The sequence below is a fragment of the Oncorhynchus mykiss genome, chromosome 10, assembly GCF_013265735.2.
Source record: "Oncorhynchus mykiss isolate Arlee chromosome 10, USDA_OmykA_1.1, whole genome shotgun sequence".
Lineage (NCBI taxonomy): Eukaryota > Metazoa > Chordata > Actinopteri > Salmoniformes > Salmonidae > Oncorhynchus > Oncorhynchus mykiss.
Window position 1 is genome coordinate 11,786,362 of NC_048574.1, and position 15,502 is coordinate 11,801,863.

General features: G+C 44.7%; 1 protein-coding gene across 1 annotated transcript in view; it reads right to left on the minus strand.

Moving 5' to 3' along the window:
* Positions 1-833: 833 nt before the first annotated feature.
* kctd16b (potassium channel tetramerization domain containing 16b) overlaps positions 834-15,502 on the minus strand; it is an 81,379-nt gene continuing 66,710 nt past the window's right edge. Inside the window, exon 2 of the mRNA XM_021617459.2 lies at positions 834-1,645. Coding sequence (XP_021473134.1) covers positions 1,188-1,645 — 458 coding nt within the window. The 3' untranslated portion in view covers positions 834-1,187. The remainder of the gene's footprint in view (positions 1,646-15,502) is intronic.

The window sequence follows — 15,502 nt, forward strand, 5'->3', positions numbered from 1 at the left end:
GGTGTCCTTCCTAACTCAGTTGCCGGAGAGGAAGGAAACTGCTCAGGATTTCAACATGAGGCCGATGGTGACTTTAAAACAGTTAGAGTTTAATGGCTGCGATAGGAGAAAACTGAGGATGGATCAACAACATTGGAGTTACTCCACAAAAATAACTAAATGACCAATTGAAAAGAAGGAAGCCTTTACAGAATAAAAAATATTCCAAAACATGTATCATGTTTGCAATAAGGCACTAAAGTAAAACTGCAAAAAATGTGACAATTTTTTAAACTTTTTGTCTTGAATACAAAGCGTTATGTTTAGTGCAAATCCAACACAACACTGAGAACAATCACTGAGAACTACTCTTAAGAGTTTCAGGATAAAAAAATAAACCGAATGGAGCTAAGCACAGGCAGAATCCTAAAGGAAAACCTGGTTCAGTCTGCTTCCAAAGGACACTGGGAGACAAATTCACCTTTCAGCAGGACAATAACATAAAACACAAGGCCAAATCTACACTGGAGTTGCTTACCAAGAAGACAGTAAATGTTCTTGAGTAGCCGAGTTACAGTTTTGACTTAAATCTGCTTTAAAATCTATGGCAAGACTTGTCTAGCAATGATCAACAACCAACTTGACAGAGTTTGAAGAATGTTGAAAAGAATAACAGGCAAATGTTGCACAATCCAGGTGTGGAACGCTCTTAGAGACTTACCCAGAAAGACTCACAGCAGTAATCACTGCCAATCCAGGTGTGGAAAGATCTTAGAGACTTACCCAGAAAGACCCACAGTTTTAATCACTTCCAAAGGTGATTCTAACATGTATTGACTCAGAGGTGTGTATGCTTATTTAAATTAGATATTTCTGTATTTTATTTTCAAAACATGTTTTCACTTTTTCATTATGGGGCATTGTGAGTAGATGGGTGGGAAAATCAATTTATTCCATGTTGAATTCAAGCTGTAACATAACATAATGTGGAATAAGTCAAGGGGTAAGGATACTTTCTGAAGGCACTGTACATATATTAAAACATACATACGTGCAAACATACATACATACACACATACAATACCTACATACATACAATACATACAGTTAGCTAAACAGTCATGGTTTTATGCTTGTCTTTGTGACTCCTACAGCAGCTAGCCTGGCTCCGTCTTTGTGACTCCTACAGCAGCTAGCCTGGCTCCGTCTCAGAGACGGTACTTTCTCAGCAGCTCCGCCTGCCACATGTACTTCCTCTCCGGGAAGCGTTCAGGGATCTTGATCTTACGAAAGTCCTGGATGCACTTCTCCAGCTCCTCCTCAATGGTCATCTTCTCCTTAGCTGGCCTCTTCTTACAGGTGCTGGTGTCTCGGGAGCTAGTGGTGAGCGTGCGGAGGAGATCACTCTTCCTGCGCTGTTCTGACTGCTGCAGCATCTGCACTGGGCCCTTCTTCAGCGGCCGGTCCAGGGTCTGGACATGGGAGTGGGACTGCCGGTTGACTGGCCCACAGATGACGGTGCCCTGGGGTGAGCTGGCCTCTGACTGGCTCTCAGAGCTGGAGGTGGAGAGCTCGTTGAAGGAGGTGCCGCTCTCGCCCTCTCCGTCACCCTTGTGGTTCTTGCAGCAGCAGTCACAGGGTGGGGAGGACCACCGAGAGGTGCCACCTGGAACACAGAGGGAAGAGACGGTGAGACAAGGTCTAGCAACAAAATACAACACAATAACAAGGTTAATTTGGCGCTGGCAATATGCTGCTGTCACTACATATGGCAAACCTGTGAGCATTACATTTTATCTAAATTGTGTCACCTAAAACATGGATTGTCCTTGGACAAAGAAATGGACTCTAAACAAATAAACACACACCAAAGAAGTGAAGTAATCTCTGACACAGAGGAAGAGGAATAATAGACAAAGAAAGGTCACAGAACAATGTCCCTTCCTGAATGACTTGGTTGCTTTACATAAGAATCAAAGATCCAGGCAATTTTTGTTGAAGTTTTAGTCACAATAGGTGGGTCGGAAAGTCTATAGACTATTTATCTGGAATCTTCTTCAGATGTGTTTGAAGCAGACAGCACACTCACCAGCCCCAGACTCAACCGTGCATTGGTAACTTCCTTTGACACTTGGCTATTGTTTGCATGCAACTTTGTGTGTGTGCTTCAATTGTTCCCCAAAAAATGTAACTCAAAGGAAGTGATGTTATGTAAGAAATTGCTGGTTGTATAGTAGAGCAGTGTTCTCAGCTGTAACGTTTAGGTAGCATAGAAACCAAGGCTTATTTATGTTTCATGGTTACCTCTTAAATAATTCAATAAAGAGGGAGCTATTGCCTAGGAATTTATTTCCAATTTAGCAAGAAGAAGACATCGCCTCTTGAAACACGTTTGCTTTGCACACATTTTCTTTTCATCAAGTTTAACCCAACAGTTTCATTTTATGTACAGCACAGCATTTAACATAAATAAAAAGTATCTACTGGCAAATATATAATTTAGCTTTTATTAATCTAAGCATCAACAGTGGTTTAAGTTTGTTTACTTACTAGCATGACGAGAATCTATTTATACATCCTACATGTAGTCATTTTATACCCCAGTCTTTCCACAAGACCCACCATGAATCACTCACAGTAGGCTATAAATCTATACAGTAATTACAGTCATATAAATACAATATTATTTGCAGTCAGATTTCAGGGAGCTCTGATGTCGTTTTCCAACACTCACTGTCATCTAAGTATAACCAGTGCATAGCTGCACACAGTCGAGTGCTACCTCTGTGGAATAGGGCATGCCATCAAATCTTGTGACAGAAATGGAGCGAAACGCCCTCAGTCACAGCCACTCCGGCAGCCACACAAAAACTCCATGGCTGCCTGCCCTAAGGGCCCTGGTCGAAAGTAGTTCACTACATAGGGAATAGGGTGCCATTTGGCATGCAGCCTGTAATTACCACTGACAGCACAACACATCTTCCCCTACTCACTGGAGGACTGTGAATACTAGGCTGACATCTGACATGAGGGTTGGGTTCTTTCTAATGTGTTTATGTGCCGGGGAGGGAAGGCAACAGACATCTCTTGTGTTTATGTGCCAGGGAGGGAAGGCAACAGACATCTCTTGTGTTTATGTGCCAGGGAGGGAAGGCAACAGACATCTCTTGTGTTTATGTGCCAGGGAGGGAAGGCAACAGACATCTCTTGTGTTTATGTGCCAGGGAGGGAAGAACACAGACATCTCTTGTGTTTATGTGCCAGAGAGGGAAGGCAACCAACCTGGACCCAGGGGTAAACGTAAATCCAGGACACTCCAATTAGTATGATACAGTATTCTAAGTTTTGTATGGTATGTATTCATTTGTGGATGTCCATCATCAATTTCGTATGATAAACTCAGCAAAAAAATAAACGTTCCTTTTTAGGACCCTGTCTTTCAAAGATAATTCGTAAAAATCCAAATAACTTCACAGATCTTCATTGTAAAGGGTTTAAACACTGTTTCCCATGCTTGTTCAATGAACCATAAACAATTCATGAACATGCACCTGTGGAATGGTCGTTAAGACACTAACAGCTTACAGACGGTAGGCAATTAAGGTCATAGTTATGAAAACTTAGGACACTAAAGAGGCCTTTCTACTGACTTTGAAAAACACCAAAAGAAAGGTGCCCAGGGTCCCTCCTCATTTGTGTGAATGTGCCTTAGGCATGCTGCAAGGAGGCATGAGGACTGCAGATGTGGCCAGGGCAATAAATTGCAATGTCCGTACTATGAGATGCCTAAGACAGCGCTACAGGGAGACAGGACGGACAGCCGTCCTCGCAGTGGCAGACCACGTCTAACAACACCTGCACAGGATCGGTACATCCGAACATCACACCTGCTGGACAGGTACAGGATGGCAACAACAACTGCCCGAGTTACGCCAGGAACGCACAATCCCTCCATCAGTGCTCAGACGGTCCGCAACAGGCTGAGAGAGGCTGAACTGAGGGCTTGTAGGCCAGACAGGACTGGCAAAAAATGCTCTTCACTGACGAGTCGCTGTTTTGTCTCACCAGGGGTGATGGTGGGATTTGCGTTTATCGTCAAAGGAATGAGCATTACACCGAGGCCTGTATTCTGGAGTGGGATCAATTTGGAGGTGGAAGGTCCGTTATGGTCTGGGGCGGTGTGTCACAGCATCATTGGACTGAGCTTGTTGTCATTGCAGGCAATCTCAACGATGTGCGTTACAAGGAAGACATCCTCCTCCCTCATATGGTACCCTTCCTGCAGGCTCATCCTGATATGACCCTCCAGCATGACAATACCACCAGCCATTCTGCTCGTTCGATGCATGATTTCCTGCAAGACAGGTATGTCAGTGAAGAGCCCGGATCTCAATCCCATTGAGCACGTCTGGGACCTGTTGGATCGGAGGGTGAGGGCTAGGGCCATTCGCCCCAGAAATGTCCGGGAACTTGCAGGTGCCTTGGTGGAAGAGTGGGGTAACATCTCACAGCAAGAACTGGCAAATCTGGTGCAGTCCATGAGGAGGAGATGCACTGCAGTACTTAATGCAGCTGGTGGCCACACCAGATACTGACTGTTTCTTTTGATTTTGACCGCCCCCCTTTGTTCAGGGACATATTATTCAATTTCTGTTAGTCACATGTCTGTGGAACTTGTTCAGTTTATGTCTCAGTTGTTGAATCTTGTTATGTTCATGCAAATATTTACACATGTTAAGTTTGCTGAAAATAAACACAGTTGACAGTGAAAGGACATTTCTTTTTTTGCTGAGATGATATTACAAATTACAATTCATATGGTATGTAAAAAATTGTAATTTGTACAATATCTTACAAATTTGCAGAACGTATGATATGTTACAAATTCCAATTTGTTGTGGCTAACATTACCTAGGTGGCTAATGCTAACTTTAGCTAGGTGGCTAACGTTAGCTAGGCTAGGGGTTAGGGGTTTAAGGTTAGGGTTAGGGGAAGGGTTAGCTAACATGCTAAGTAGCTGCAAAGTAGCTAATAAGTAGAAAGTAGTGACAAAGTTGCTAATTAAGTCAAATGCTGAAGTTGTCTGTGATGAGATTGGAACAAGCCGAACCATCCTACTTTAGTTTTTGTCTTAAGTAACTTTGTACAAATCTGTCGTTCTGCCCCTGAACAGGCAGTTAACTCACTGTTCCTAGGCCGTCATTGAAAATAAGAATTTGTTCTTAACTGACTTTCCTAGTTAAATAAAGGTTAAAATAATTTATTTTTTTAACCATACACAAACGTATAAACGTAACATATCATTTAGTGTCCTGGATTTACATGTACTATGTCTATGAGACTAATTGTGTCACTCAGCATGCATAGGGACTTTTGATCGATGAGCTGGTGCCTCAAAATTGGTGTTGATAAAAATGGGCCCTGACTATACAGAACGGCTAAATCCGCTAGTCAATTTTCATGTCCAAATAAAATTAACAGCTACACCAAAACAGTATTGAAAAATGTTGCCTGTTAGACTTGGTCAGGGTTGGGTAGGTTACTTTCTAAGTGTAATCCGTTACAGTTACTAGTTCTCTGTCCAAAATTGTAATCAGCCACGTAACTTTTGGATTACCCAAATTCAGTAACATAAACTGATTACATTCCGTTATTTTTAGATTACTTTCCCCTTAAGAGGCATTACAAGAAAACAAAAATGTATGTTACCAAATTAATGACATCTATTGCAGGATAAATCAATGTTAAAGTTAACAAATCTGGCCATATATGGATGTTAAATTTTACTTCTTCTAACCCATCGCTTTCTACTACATATAATAATACAATTAAATTATATCTTTACATTAAAAACCAAAGTCGATCAGAATTCCAGTCACTGCAATAAATGTTATACCCCTTGATCTTCAAGAATAGGACTTGGAAATATGGAAGTATAGACTAGCCAAATTGTTTTACCTGAGCATGACCCCAAAACTAAGGACTTATTAGCCAGCCCTACTATGTTTAATATTTAGTTGTCATGGAGGACTGATTGGGTTCATTGACTCCAGTTGAAAATAAATGCTGCGCTCATGGAATGGCATGCTTTCAGCACTACTGAAATGTGCTATTTTTAATTTTTATTTGTTATTTTTATTTCACCTTTATTTAACCAGGTAGGCTAGTTGAGAACAAGTTCTCATTTGCAACTGCTACCTGGCCAAGATAAAGCATAGCAGTGTGAACAGACAACAACACAGAGTTACACATGGAGTAAACAATAAACAATAAACAAGTCAATAACATAGTAGAAAAAAATAATCTATATACATTGTGTGCAAAAGGCATGAGGAGTTAGGCAATAAATAGGCCATAAAAGTGAATAATTACAATTTAGCAGATTAACACTGGAGTGATAAATGATCAGATGAACATGTGCAGGTAGAGATACTGGTGTGCAAAAGAGCAGAAAAGTCAATAAAATAAAAACAGTATGGGGATGAGGTAGGTAAATTGGGTGGGCTATTTACAGATGGACTATGTACAGCTGCAGCGATCGGTTAGCTGCTCAGATAGCAGATTTTTTAAGTTGGTGAGGGAGATAAAAGTCTCCAACTTCAGAGTTTTGCAACTCGTTCCAGTTGCAGGCAGCAGAGAACTGGAAGGAAAGGCGGCCAAATTAGGTTTTGGCTTTAGGGATGATCAGTGAGATGCTCTTGCTGTGTAGAGTATTGGAAGCTATTTTGTAGATGACATCGCCGAAGTCGAGGATCGGTAGGATAGTCAGTTTTACAAGGGTAAGTTTTGCGGCGTGAGTGAAGGAGGCTTTGTTGCGAAATAGAAAGCCGACTCTAGATTTGATTTTGGATTGGAGATGTTTGATATGAGTCTGGAAGGAGAGTTTGCAGTCTAGCCAGACACCTAGGTACTTATAGATGTCCACATATTGTTACGGTGCGTGAATGAGGACCCAAAAGCGAATTAACTTAAACAGAGCTTCTTTAATTACCAAACATAGGTAGGCTCAGACGGACCGGCAGATTCCGACAGGACAAGACAAGGTTACAGCAAACATGACGACAGTCTGGTTCAGGCATGAAACACAACAAACAAGAATCCGACAAGGACAGGAACAAAAACAGAGAGAGATATAGGGGACTAATCAGAGGGAAAAGGGGAACAGGTGGGAGAAGGGGTGACGAGGTAGTCAAGAGGAGACAAGGAACAGCTGGGGGAAAGCGGGGGAGAAAAGGTAACCTAATAACGACCAGCAGAGGGAGACAGGATGAAGGGAAAGGACAGAGACAAGACACAACATGACAGTACATGACAGTACCCCCCCACTCACCGAGCGCCTCCTGGCGCACTCGAGGAGGAAACCTGGCGGCAACGGAGGAAATCCTCGATCAGCGCACGGTCCAGCACGTCCCGAGAGGGAACCCAACTCCTCTCCTCAGGACCGTACCCCTCCCAATCTACGAGGTACTGGTGACCACGGCCCCGAGGACGCATGTCCAAAATTCTACGGACCCTGTAGATGGGTGCGCCCTCGACAAGGATGGGGGGGGGGGGGGGAGACGAGCGGGGGCGCGAAGGACGGGCTTGATGCAGGAGACATGGAAGACCGGGTGGACGCGACGAAGGTATCGCGGAAGAAGAAGTCGAACTGCGACAGGATTAATGACCCGAGAAATACGGAACGGACCAATGAACCGCGGGGTCAACTTGCGAGAAGCCGTCTTAAGGGGAAGGTTCTGAGTGGAGAGCCAAACTCTCTGACCGCGACAATATCTAGGACTCTTAGTTCTACGCTTATTAGCAGCCCTCACAGTCTGCGTCCTATAACGGCAAAGTGCAGACCTGACCCTCTTCCAGGTGCGCTCGCAACGTTGGACAAAAGCCTGAGCGGAGGGGACGCTGGACTCGGCGAACTGAAATGAGAACAGCGGAGGCTGGTACCCGAGGCTACTCTGAAAAGGAGATAGCCCGGTCGCAGACGAAGGAAGCGAGTTGTGGACGTATTCTGCCCAGGGGAGCTGTTCTGACCAAGACGCAGGGTTGCGAAAAGAAAGACTGCGTAAGATGCGACCAATAGTCTGATTGGCCCGTTCTGCTTGACCGTTAGACTGGGGGTGAAAGCCGGAAGAGAGACTGACGGAAGCCCCAATCAAACGGCAAAACTCCCTCCAAAATTGAGACGTGAATTGCGGACCTCTGTCCGAAACGACGTCTGACGGAAGGCCATGAATTCTGAAAACATTCTCGATGATGATTTGTGCCGTCTCTTTAGCAGAAGGAAGCTTAGCAAGGGGAATGAAATGAGCCGCCTTAGAGAACCTATCGACAACCGTAAGAATAACAGTCTTCCCCGCTGACGAAGGCAGTCCGGTGACAAAATCTAAGGCGATGTGAGACCACGGTCGAGAGGGAATAGGAAGCGGCCTGAGACGGCCGGCAGGAGGAGAGTTACCGGACTTAGTCTGCGCGCAGACCGAACAAGCAGCCACGAAACGACGCGTGTCATGCTCCCGGGTGGGCCACCAAAAACGCTGGCGAATGGAAGCAAGCGTACCCCGAACGCCAGGGTGGCCGGCTAACTTGGCAGAGTGAGCCCACTGAAGAACGGCCAGACGAGTAGGAACGGGAACGAAAAGAAGGTTCCTAGGACAAGCGCGCGGCGACGGAGTGTGAGTGAGCGCTTGCTTTACCTGCCTCTCAATTCCCCAGACAGTCAACCCGACAACACGCCCCTCAGGGAGAATCCCCTCGGGGTCAGTGGAGGCTACTGAAGAACTGAAGAGACGAGACAAAGCATCAGGCATGGTGTTCTTAGAGCCCGGACGATAAGAAATCACGAACTCGAAACGAGCGAAAAACAGCGCCCAACGCGCCTGACGCGCATTAAGTCGTTTGGCAGAACGGATGTACTCAAGGTTCCTATGGTCAGTCCAAACGACAAAAGGAACGGTCGCCCCCTCCAACCACTGTCGCCATTCGCCTAGGGCTAACCGGATGGCGAGCAGTTCGCGGTTACCCACATCATAGTTACGTTCCGACGGCGACAGGCGATGAGAAAAATACGCGCATGGGTGGACCTTGTCGTCAGAGAGGGAGCGCTGAGAAAGAATGGCTCCCACGCCCACCTCTGACGCGTCAACCTCGACAACGAACTGTCTAGAGACGTCAGGTGTAACAAGGATAGGAGCGGATGTAAAACGATTCTTGAGGAGATCAAAAGCTCCCTGGGCGGAAACGGACCACTCAAAGCACGTCTTGACAGAAGTAAGGGCTGTGAGAGGAGCTGCCACCTGACCGAAATTACGGATGAAACGACGATAGAAGTTCGCGAAGCCGAGAAAGCGCTGCAGCTCGACGCGTGACTTAGGGACGGGCCAATCAATGACAGCTTGGACCTTAGCGGGATCCATCTTAATGCCTTCAGCGGAAATAACAGAACCGAGAAATGTGACGGAGGAGGCATGAAAAGTGCACTTCTCAGCCTTCACAAAAAGACAATTCTCTAAAAGGCGCTGGAGGACACGTCGAACGTGCTGAACCTGAATCTGGAGTGACGGTGAAAAAATCAGGATATCGTCAAGGTAAACGAAAACAAAGATGTTCAGCATGTCTCTCAGGACATCATTGACTAATGCCTGAAAGACAGCTGGAGCGTTAGCGAGGCCGAAAGGAAGAACCCGGTATTCAAAGTGCCCTAACGGAGTGTTAAACGCCGTCTTCCACTCGTCCCCCTCCCTGATGCGCACGAGATGGTAAGCGTTACGAAGGTCCAACTTAGTGAAAAACCTGGCTCCCTGCAGGATCTCGAAGGCTGAAGACATAAGAGGAAGCGGATAACGATTCTTCACTGTTATGTCATTCAGCCCTCGATAATCTATGCAGGGGCGCAGAGACCCGTCCTTCTTCTTGACAAAAAAAAACCCCGCTCCGGCGGGAGAGGAGGAGGGGACTATGGTCCCGGCGTCAAGAGCTACAGACAAATAATCTTCGAGAGCCTTACGTTCGGGAGCCGACAGAGAGTATAGTCTACCCCGGGGGGGGGTGGTTCCCGGAAGGAGATCAATACTACAATCATACGACCGGTGTGGAGGAAGAGAGGTGGCCCTGGACCGACTGAACACCGTGCGCAGATCGTGATATTCCTCCGGCACCCCTGTCAAATCACCAGGCTCCTCCTGTGAAGAAGAGACAGAGGAAACAGGAGGGATAGCAGACATTAAACATTTCACATGACAAGAGACGTTCCAGGAGAGGATAGAATTACTAGACCAATTAATGGAAGGATTATGACAAACTAGCCAGGGATGGCCCAAAACAACAGGTGTAAAAGGTGAACGAAAAATTAAAAAAGAAATGGTTTCACTATGATTACCAGAAACAGTGAGGGTTAAAGGTAGCGTCTCACGCTGAATCCTGGGGAGAGGACTACCATCCAGGGCGAACAAGGCCGTGGGCTCCTTTAACTGTCTGAGAGGAATGTCATGTTCCCGAGCCCAGGTCTCGTCCATAAAACAGCCCTCCGCCCCAGAGTCTATTAAGGCACTGCAGGAAGCTGACGAACCGGTCCAGCGTAGATGGACCGACAAGGTAGTGCAGGATCTTGAAGGAGAGACAGGAGTAGTAGCGCTCACCAGTAGCCCTCCGCTTACTGATGAGCTCTGGCCTTTTACTGGACATGAAGTGACAAAATGACCAGCGGAACCGCAATAGAGACAGAGGCGGTTGGTGATTCTCCGTTCCCTCTCCTTAGTCGAGATGCGGATACCTCCCAGCTGCATGGGCTCAGCACCCGAGTCGGCAGAGGAAGATGGTAGTGATGCGGAGAGGGGGGCAACGGAGAACGTGAGCTCCTTTCCACGAGCTCGGTGACGAAGATCAACCCGTCGCTCAATGCGAATAGCGAGTTCAATCAAGGAATCCACGCTGGAAGGAACCTCCCGGGAGAGAATCTCATCCTTTACCTCTGCGCGGAGACCCTCCAGAAAACGAGCGAGCAAAGCCGGCTCGTTCCAGCCACTGGAGGCAGCAAGAGTGCGAAACTCAATAGAGTAGTCTGTTATGGATCGATTACCTTGACATAGGGAAGACAGGGCCCTGGAAGCCTCCTCCCCAAAAACAGATCGATCAAAAACCCGTATCATCTCCTCCTTAAAGTCCTGATACTGGTTAGTACACTCAGCCCTTGCCTCCCAGATTGCCGTGCCCCACTCACGAGCCCGTCCAATAAGGAGAGATATGACGTAGGCGACACGAGCAGTGCTCCTGGAGAAAGTGTAGGGCTGGAGAGAAAACACAATATCACACTGGGTGAGGAACGAGCGGCATTCAGTGGGCTCCCCAGAGTAACACGGCGGGTTATTGATTCTGGGCTCCGGAGATTCGAAAGCCCTGGAAGTGGCCGGTGGATCGAGGCGGAGATGGTGAACCTGTTCTGTGAGGTTGGAGACTTGGGTGGCCAGGGTCTCAACGGCATGTCGAGCAGCAGACAATTCCTGCTCGTGTCTGCCTAGCATCGCTCCCTGGATCCCGACGGCTGAGTGGAGAGGATCCGAAGTCGCTGGGTCCATTCTTGGTCGGATTCTTCTGTTACGGTGCGTGAATGAGGACCCAAAAGCGAATTAACTTAAACAGAGCTTCTTTAATTACCAAACATAGGTAGGCTCAGACGGACCGGCAGATTCCGACAGGACAAGACAAGGTTACAGCAAACATGACGACAGTCTGGTTCAGGCATGAAACACAACAAACAAGAATCCGACAAGGACAGGAACAAAAACAGAGAGAGATATAGGGGACTAATCAGAGGGAAAAGGGGAACAGGTGGGAGAAGGGGTGACGAGGTAGTCAAGAGGAGACAAGGAACAGCTGGGGGAAAGCGGGGGAGAAAAGGTAACCTAATAACGACCAGCAGAGGGAGACAGGATGAAGGGAAAGGACAGAGACAAGACACAACATGACAGTACATGACACATATTCTAGGTCGGAACCATCCAGGGTGGTGATGCTAGCCGGGCGTGCGGGTGCAGGTAGCGAACGGTTGAAAAGCATGCATTTGGTGGTACTTGTTACTTATTTACTTGTGAAAAATGAATGCCACATGCTGCATTTGCTATAGGCCTATTGTTTACCTTGTTGTTGGTGACACTGATATCTTGATAATATGCAGCTGTATAAAGGGCAAATCCATTGATGAAACAATAACAACATGGTCGCCCCTCCTCTGTTTACGTAAAAAGCTGAGGGATGGACTTGGAGAAACTTATCCACTCTCAGATGAATAGACAGAGCTATGGATGCAAGGACTAATCATCTATGATATAACAGTAAAAGTATTGTTTTAACCAAGTATTAAAGTAGTAAAGTAGTAAAGTAGTAAAGTATTGTTTTAACCATGTTATGAGGGTATACAGTGTTTGTTTACATTTACAATGTTTACAAACATTGGAGAAAGACAAGCTTATATTTTGGGTTCTCATGGAGTGTGACAGTTTAACCCACGAGGCATTTATGAGTTACATTCTGGATATATATAATTTATAAGTTCAAAAATTGATGTAGCAACTACAGATTGTCCCTTTAAGTCTATCAAAAGTGTGTGAGTTTGAGCATGTGTCCGTTAGGCCTATGGATATGTATTTATCAGCATCAATTAGATTGAGCAATAAAAGCCTATGTTATTCCATAGGCTTGGATCGGCACTATGCACCTGTTGCGAGAGCACATTTTTCACTGGCTGTCCACTGGTTTCAAAAAAAATGATTGATAGGCAGCTTAAACTTCTTGAATTCAACCATTATTGGGTTCAAATACACATTAAGAATTGTGAACAGCCATCCACAACAACCACAATCCGTAAGGCGCAAATAGCAAACATCAATACACTATGTAGATATCAATAATAAGTGATATCCGTATCACCGTAGACTACACCACTGCTGTCATCCTTACCTCCAAGCATTTATTCAAGGTGGAAGACAGCAGTCGCACCATTTGAAAACATAGCTTGGACTGTAGCTTACAAAAAACTATTCGTGCTCTTTTCTCACGATTGATCAGATATATTTGGTGTGTCATAGTGGTCTCTGACATCATAGTGGTCTCTGACATCATAGTGGTCTCTGACATCATAGTGGTCTCTGACTTGTGGTCAGACTCACTCAGGTGGAACAAACTTAAACTTGTGTCTTTTTCAATTCTGATTTTAATGTCATTGACAAAACAGAGAAGTGTCAAATATATTTTATTTTTTGCAAACATCCTTTCTGATTTTAAAAGTAATCCTCAAGGTAATCATCTAGTTTTTCAAAATATATATATATATATATATTTGTAATTTAATGGATTACAGTTACCATTTTTTTGTAATCCCTTACATGTAACAGATTACATGTATCTGTTACTCCCCAACCCTGGACTTGGTTGTGGGGACAGTAGTTAGGAACTGTACTGCTATTATTTTCTTACAATCTGTTAGGTAAATGACCTGGTGTTGACAGACACCTTGGACACCTTTTACAGTGTTTAAAACACATGGCATGGTCCTATATACTCTTCTCTCACATTCACATCTGGAATGATCACCTGTTTGTCTACGATAATTGAAATTCTTATACAGTGCCTTGCGAAAGTATTCGGCCCCCTTGAACTTTGCGACCTTTTGCCGCATTTCAGGCTTCAAACATAAAGATATACAACTGTATTTTTTTGTGAAGAATCAACAACAAGTAGGACACAATCATGAAGTGGATCGACATTTATTGGATATTTCAAACTTTTTTAACAAATCAAAAACTGAAAAATTGGGCGTGCAAAATTATTCAGCCCCTTTACTTTCAGTGCAGCAAACTCTCTCCAGAAGTTCAGTGAGGATCTCTGAATGATCCAATGTTGACCTAAATGACTAATGATGATAAATACAATCCACCTGTGTGTAATCAAGTCTCCGTATAAATGCACCTGCACTGTGATAGTCTCAGAGGTCCGTTAAAAGCACAGAGAGCATCATGAAGAACAAGGAACACACCAGGCAGGTCCGAGATACTGTTGTGAAGAAGTTTAAAGCCGGATTTGGATACAAAAAGATTTCCCAAGCTTTAAACATCCCAAGGAGCACTGTTCAAGCGATAATATTGAAATGGAAGGAGTATCAGACCACTGCAAATCTACCAAGACCTGGCCGTCCCTCTAAACTTTCAGCTCATACAAGGAGAAGACTGATCAGAGATGCAGCCAAGAGGCCCATGATCACTCTGGATGAACTGCAGAGATCTACAGCTGAGGTGGGAGACTCTGTCCATAGGACAACAATCAGTCGTATATTGCACAAATCTGGCCTTTATGGAAGAGTGGCAAGAAGAAAGCCATTTCTTAAAGATATCCATAAAAAGTGCCGTTTAAAGTTTGCCACAAGCCACCTGGGAGACACACCAAACATGTGGAAGAAGGTGCTCTGGTCAGATGAAAGCAAAATGGAACTTTTTGGCAACAATGCAAAACGTTATGTTTGGCGTAAAAGCAACACAGCTCATCACACTGAACACACCATCCCCACTGTCAAACATGGTGGTGGCAGCATCATGGTTTGGGCCTGCTTTTCTTCAGCAGGGACAGGGAAGATGGTTAAAATTGATGGGAAGATGGATGGAGCCAAATACAGGACCATTCTGGAAGAAAACCTGATGGAGTCTGCAAAAGACCTGAGACTGGGACGGAGATTTGTCTTCCAACAAGACAATGATCCAAAACATAAAGCAAAATCTACAATGGAATGGTTCAATAATAAACATATCCAGGTGTTAGAATGGCCAAGTCAAAGTCCAGACCTGAATCCAATCGAGAATCTGTGGAAAGAACTGAAAACTGCTGTTCACAAATGCTCTCCATCCAACCTCACTGAGCTCAAGATGTTTTGCAAGGAGGAATGGGAAAAAATGTCAGTCTCTCGATGTGCAAAACTGATAGAGACATACCCCAAGCGACTTACAGCTGTAATCGCAGCAAAAGGTGGCGCTACAAAGTATTAACTTAAGGGGGCTGAATAATTTTGCACGCCCAATTTTTCAGTTTTTGATTTGTTAAAAAAGTTTGAAATATCCAATAAATGTCGTTCCACTTCATGATTGTGTCCCACTTGTTGTTGATTCTTCACAAAAAAATACAGTTTTATATCTTTATGTTTGAAGCCTGAAATGTGGCAAAAGGTCGCAAAGTTCAAGGGGGCCGAATACTTTCGCAAGGCACTGTAAATATGATAATGTCCTTTTAGTGTAAGAGCTGTTTGAAAATGCCGCCTAACATTTTTGCCTGTTTTGGTGGGATGGAATTTTGGCCTGACATCATCAGGCAGTAATTTTTTACTATTTTTGTTTCTAATTGACCATTTTGAAAACAATCACAGTGACTTGCTAAGAAGCTATTTTTGTTTCTAGTTGACCATTTTGAAAACAATCACAGTAAGGTACTTAATTGTTACACAGAAATGATTTGATATTGAGATCAAATTGGCTGCATAGGACCTTTAACA